Source organism: Mercurialis annua, linkage group LG3 (genome assembly GCF_937616625.2).
Source record: "Mercurialis annua linkage group LG3, ddMerAnnu1.2, whole genome shotgun sequence".
Taxonomy (NCBI): domain Eukaryota; kingdom Viridiplantae; phylum Streptophyta; class Magnoliopsida; order Malpighiales; family Euphorbiaceae; genus Mercurialis; species Mercurialis annua.
This window is the reverse complement of record NC_065572.1, coordinates 63,613,180-63,619,179: the sequence shown is the minus strand read 5'-3', so window position 1 is coordinate 63,619,179 and position 6,000 is coordinate 63,613,180. Positions and strand designations below refer to the sequence as shown.

Sequence of the window (6,000 nt, the reverse complement as noted above, 5' to 3'; positions counted from 1 at the left end):
CCATTAATGTCCCCTTTTTTAATTTTTATAATAATGTCCCAATTTCATCATTTCATTGTAATTCTAACAAGTTTTTTTTCTAATCAATTGAATTGTTTGAATCTATAAATTAACTCCGTAAATAGCAAAATCCATTTTCCAGAATTTCAAAATTTAATCTCTAATGTTAAAAGAAAATAAAAAATAATGTTAAAGTCTGATTTCAAATTCTCTAATTTTTCAATGGTTGAAGGAAAAAAAAATGAATTTGAAGTTAAAAACGACAAAAGGCCAAATAAAGCTTATAGGCATATATATATTTTTTTGATAATTGGGAAAGCGAAAACCTAGCAGTTTTGTGTCCAAAGTTTGATTTTTTTTTTTGGAAATTAAGACATTATTATAAAAATTAGAAGTTTTTATTAAAATTGCAACAGTGCCCAAATGTTTCAATTTATTTGCTATTAGACCTACTTTAAATACCCTGACTGCTATATAATTAGAATTAGAAATTTGTTATAAGCCGCCAAAAAAAGTTAAAGCATTAGGGGAAGGAAGAAAAAACAATCTATGGTAAGTCATTTGTTCTTTTTGTTTTTGTTAGAGCATCCCCAATGATATTTTTTAAAATAAAGAGCATCTTTTGTAAAATAAAGAGCATCTTAAAGATAAAGAGTGATATTTAAAATTTTACTCAAATGGACTCTTTTTTTTTTTTGAGAAATAAGGATTGGATTAATAGAAAATTAAGCTGAAATCAGCCATTACAATATGAGAGATATCAGATGGAACAGACTCCATCCAAATATGTTCACTGCAATTCTCAACTAAAGCCTTTCTAGCTAACATGTGGGCGACCCTGTTTACATTCCTGCTAACAAAGTGATAACCCAAACATTGATTATTATTGCTGAGAAGGGAACAATCTGCAGCTAACAAAGCAACCTCATTCCAAATATTAATTGCCTCTCTAATATTAAATTTTATTTTATTTTGTTTTCATAAAAATATATTAATAAAATATTAAATATTAATAAAATAATTTTTTTTATTTAATTTTTTATTCATTTATTTATTCAGATTTTTTACTAAAAGTAAAAATAACCATCTTATTTTTTAAAATTTAAAATTTTACTATTTGAAAAATGAAGTAAAGAGTGAAAATGACTCTCTACATGTGGAGAGTCAATTTCACTCTCTACTCTAAATATAAAGAATAGAGAGTTCATTGGACTCCTAATTTATTGTCAAACTCTTTAATTTAAAGAGTTTGACAATTTTAAAGAGTTCATTGGGGATGCTCTTAGAGTTTAGGGTATATGTTGGGTTTATAAAATAAGGGCGGAATGGAATAGCTATTCCGTAATGGAATGATTATTCTTTGCTTTATTTCATGAAATAGTTATTCTATTGAATTGCTACGTAAGGTATATTTTAATATGACGAGTTTACTTTATTATGATTTTGGTGTTCAGGATAATCATCCGACCGAAGAGCTTGAGAACATCCCGGAAACTGATATCATCAGTAACTTGCCGAGTCACGTCATAGATAATATTCTAATTTTTCTGCCGATTCATGAAGCAGTGAGAACCTGTACACTTTCCAAGAAATGGAGGTTCAGCTGGATGTATCTTCCCAAGTTGGTATTTGATGATACTTTCTATCAGAAATCAGTATTACCTTGTGCTCCACAACCTGCTATTACCACATTATTTTTTCTTAATGTCTTTAGAGTTCTATTACTTCACCAAGGACCCCTCTTGGATTTTACTTTTGATGTTTCATTGTTAGAAGACTATCCTGAGATTGACCACTTGATGCTTTACCTGAGCAAGAAAGGCGTTCAGCGAATTTTCTTTGGTTTTGGAAGAAATTTTACTGAAGACCAAAGGTTTCCATTGTATTTGTTCTCGTGTGTGAATTTGAGGCGCTTGACCTTGTCCGGGTGTTCTTTCACAGTTCCTGCATTGGCATTTCAAGGATTTGTTAAATTGATTTTTCTTGAGTTATGTGAGGTTTGGTTTAATACCAATGAATTTGAAACTTTCATCTCGAAATGCCCTTTACTTGAAACACTTTCTATAAAATGGTGTAAAAAAATTCAAAACCTGAATATTGACATTCCTCATCTTAAGTTCTTTTATGTCAAGGGTGTGCGTCGCTCGTTTTGTTTTAGAAAACCTTGTCAGCATCTTTCAATTGTTATCTTTGATGGATATATTCATGAAGACGAGGCCTCTAAACCAACCGAGTTTTTTGAATGTCTGCCTGTTGTTGAGCACCTGCGTCTCAGTTTTAACTTTGTGGGGGTAAGCCAGCTACTTTTGTTTACTTCATATGAATATTTGCCAAATTTTCTGTTGTTGATTTACAAGTCAAATTCTACATTCTTACGTTGTTGTCCTACATTTTCTTCAAGAACTGGCCAAGGAAACTTTCGGTTCCTCTCGACTGTCTTAGAATTCTTGAGCTGCATTATATATGTTTGAGGTGTACGACTACGATCTCTGCTGTTCTTTGCTTGATTGTGAGCGCTCCTAACTTAGAGAAGCTTGATATTATGGTAATTCCAATATGTTCACTTGCTTTGTACCTCATGTTTCCCATCAAAACTAATGTTTGATGTATTTTATATTAGGCTCATTCTTTTAGGAGATCGGGTAAGCATCTTGATCGGGAGCTCTTAGAAGTCCAGGACCTGCTAGATAATGCACTGAAAAGGATTCGAGTGGTGAAGATGAAGCTCTCAAATAAAAGAGGACGGATTTCTGAATTGAGATTGATAAAGTTTCTATTGGCTGAATCAGTAGAACTAGAAAAGATGTTTATACAGCCTGCCAAAGGAACAGTTGCTAAGCAAGGACTCAAGATTTTGAAAAAGATAATTCGATTTCGACGCTCATCAAAGAAGCTAGAAATTGTATACTTAGATCCCTAGGATGATGCTAAAGCTGGTAGTAATGGTAGTGATGATATTGAAGGTTTAGGATATTGATTAGGCCTGAAAATCAAGTCCTTTTTCATGTCTTAGTAAAAACATGGAATTCAGTTTGCTGTTTTACCCTTGATTCATAATCTTTTGTGCTGTCTGGTTGATTTAATCATAATTTATTCTTCGATCACTTCAAGATTGGTGGAGCTGTTAATAGCAGTTCTAAACTCATAATGCATAAGCATGCAGATGATGTCTTAATGCACATAATAGTTGGCTTCATAGATTAAAATCGTTGTATTGTTCTTGGAGTACCAATGCTTTGAAGTGTAAACACACCTTTTGTTCCGGTTTTCGAGATGCTTATTAGTTCGTTGAATTAATCCAAATCCGCTGTCTGATTGCAATGTCAATACTGATGATTTATATAGATTCTTAAGTGACAATCCTATAAGGTTTATTTAAATGTTAATTTGTTCTCATTAAGGTTTGTTCATGGGAATACTGTTTGTGATTATTGGGGAAGTTTCATTGTCCTATAAATTTGCATACTTTGGTCAATTAATCACAAATAATTTTATTATCAATTTGGTCAGAAGTTTATTGTTCAGAGACTGTCATTTTCAAATGTATAAATTGTTAGTTGTTAGTTTCGATTTGGCAGCTTTCGTATAGTTTCATTGCGTGTTTTTAATTTGTATCGTAAATGACTGAGCTGTTATTCAGAACTGGCGGTTCACGGTTTCCACTGAAATGCATACGATTAATATTTATACAGAATCGACAAATTTTATAAGTAAATTAATTTCGATAGTAATTGATCAACGATTGCAATTTAAGGAACACATTGCCTTTTTAAGTTGTTTAATTTGCTAATGTGTTGATCTGGAATTGAAAGTTTGCATAGCATAGCATTTGTGCCAACTGATACTTTTAGTGCAATACTAATTGCTGGTACTGCAAGTTGCATTTAACAAATTAGCTGCCAGTTAACTAATTGGTCAGAAATTTATCTATTATTTAAAGCATGAATAAGATTTTTTAATACCACCTTAACATGAATAAGATGATTTAATTTTATTATATAAATTTGGTCTACAAATTATTTAGGCTAAACTATAAAATTAGAATGTATAATAGTATGGGTCGTAATTGTCTCGGCAGCTTCTCACTGACCATTGGATCAGACTCTATTTTCGGAGCAGAGCTTAAGAGTCTTATCTACTGGATTAACCACAATAACTGGATTAACCATCTTACTCAGATTAGTCATTTTCATACCTTTAAACACGTATCTTTCTTTCGTACTCTTGCAACAATATGTTGATTTTACCATCGAAAATTAATTTTTAAAAGTCATATATACGAAACTATGAAACAAAATAAAATTACAAATTAATTCATTGTAATTTGCAAATTCATCATAAAAGTAATGAAACACATCAAATTGTATAATTATTGAAATTGAGTTTAGATTAATATTATTTTTTAGGTTAATTATAAGTTTATTGATAACTCGTATATAAATATAATGTCCAAGTGTATGTTGTAGAGATGCACTTTTTTGGTTAAATTAATTTGCTTGTTATTTCTCAAGCAAAAAGTTCTACGGATTTAGCTTAAATAAATGACATATAACATTCAATGCCATAATTTCGTAATCAATGAAAAGTCTTTTAACTCTAATATTCTTATTGTGTTAGGGATGATTTTTTTCTTCTAAAATATAAAACATAAGTTCGTAAAAAATCTAAAATATTATGTTACTCCAAGAGACATACTACTTATCCATTGAATTTGTAATTGTGTTTTAGGTGATATTAAATTCTTTTTTATAATCAAAATAGGAATAGGAGTATTTTAATTAGAGTATTTATTGGATTAGAAAATATCTTATGAGTTGAATTAGGATTATCAGTTGTACCAATTAATTATATTAATAGTTAAAATAATATTAAGAACACTAATCTAAAAGTGCCTGACCCTTCATCCGTACATTTATATATACTAGTTTTACATTACGTGCTACGCACGTGGCTCGTAACGTAACTCGTCAATGTATTTTATATGTTATTAAATTATTAATATGAAATTAGTTAGAGTTTTTATTAGATTTAAAGAAAATTATGAGTTAATTAGACTAAGACTGTTATTTATATTGATCAATTATACTAACAATTAAAGTAGTAGTAAGTAATGTTAATTAATTGATTCATTAAACATACCCTACATAATAATATAAAAGAAACTGATATTTAATATAAAGAATAAATTTTTATTTTATTATTTATTGATAAACATAAAATTTCAATAAATAAAAAAATTAAACCACATTCATTTTCGTATTATATTCAGCAACATAATATAAATAGTTAGCAACATACATTATTAATGAATCAACATACAATTTGTACAATCTAAAAAACATAAACTATACTAATGATCTTTTTGTACGAAATTAAGATACAACAAAATTTACTTAGTTAAGTTTATTTATGATTTTCGGAAAGTTGTTATAGATTTTATCAAATAATAGTAAAATACTAATTTAGTGGAAGTATTTCACTTTAGTTAACATTCTTAATCAATTATCTTAATAAACAAAGTAGTAGTTCATTAGGATTAGTAGCCTATATTAACTGTATTAGGAATAGTTTAAATTCAATTAGTATTCTACATTAATTATAGTTAATCAAATAATAAAAAAGAGAATATCAAGGGCATTAGCGTAAAAGTGTCTGTCCCCCCCCATCCGTGCTTTTATATATAGTATACTAGTTTTTCGCCACGTGCTACGCACGTGAGCGATATTTATATGACCCGTTATTTAAATTTAATATAAATTAGTATAGTAAATATACAATTTATTTCAAATACATTATTATAAACTATTTTCAATAAAGTTAGATAAATATAGTTTTAAGTTAAGATTTTTTTATCTAAGATGAAATAATAACATTAGCTAATAGCATTAATAAATATTAGCTAAAATAATAAAATTATAATTATATGACTCGTTGTTTTAAATTAACATTATAACACGGGATTTCAACAACAATTTTGAAATTTGCATTGAACATTATATA

The 6,000-nt window shown here is 28.7% G+C and overlaps 1 protein-coding gene across 1 annotated transcript; it reads left to right on the top strand.

Annotated features, from left to right (window-relative positions):
• Positions 1 to 488: 488 nt before the first annotated feature.
• LOC126673990 (F-box/FBD/LRR-repeat protein At1g13570-like) lies at positions 489 to 3,199 on the top strand. Its single transcript, XM_050368331.2, has 4 exons — positions 489 to 552; positions 1,455 to 2,291; positions 2,402 to 2,545; positions 2,621 to 3,199. Exons 1-4 carry the CDS (start codon positions 550 to 552, stop codon positions 2,918 to 2,920), a joined length of 1,284 nt encoding a protein of 427 aa, XP_050224288.1. The 5' UTR covers positions 489 to 549; the 3' UTR covers positions 2,921 to 3,199.
• The last annotated feature ends 2,801 nt before the right edge of the window (positions 3,200 to 6,000 follow it).

What these genes read in the sequence shown, in the direction of transcription:
- LOC126673990 (XM_050368331.2), top strand. An exon ending in TCAGTTTTAACTTTGTGGGG is followed by an intron (nt 2,292 to 2,401) that starts GTAAGCCAGCTA and finishes ATTTTCTTCAAG; the next exon opens with AACTGGCCAAGGAAACTTTC. An exon ending in TAGAGAAGCTTGATATTATG is followed by an intron (nt 2,546 to 2,620) that starts GTAATTCCAATA and finishes ATTTTATATTAG; the next exon opens with GCTCATTCTTTTAGGAGATC.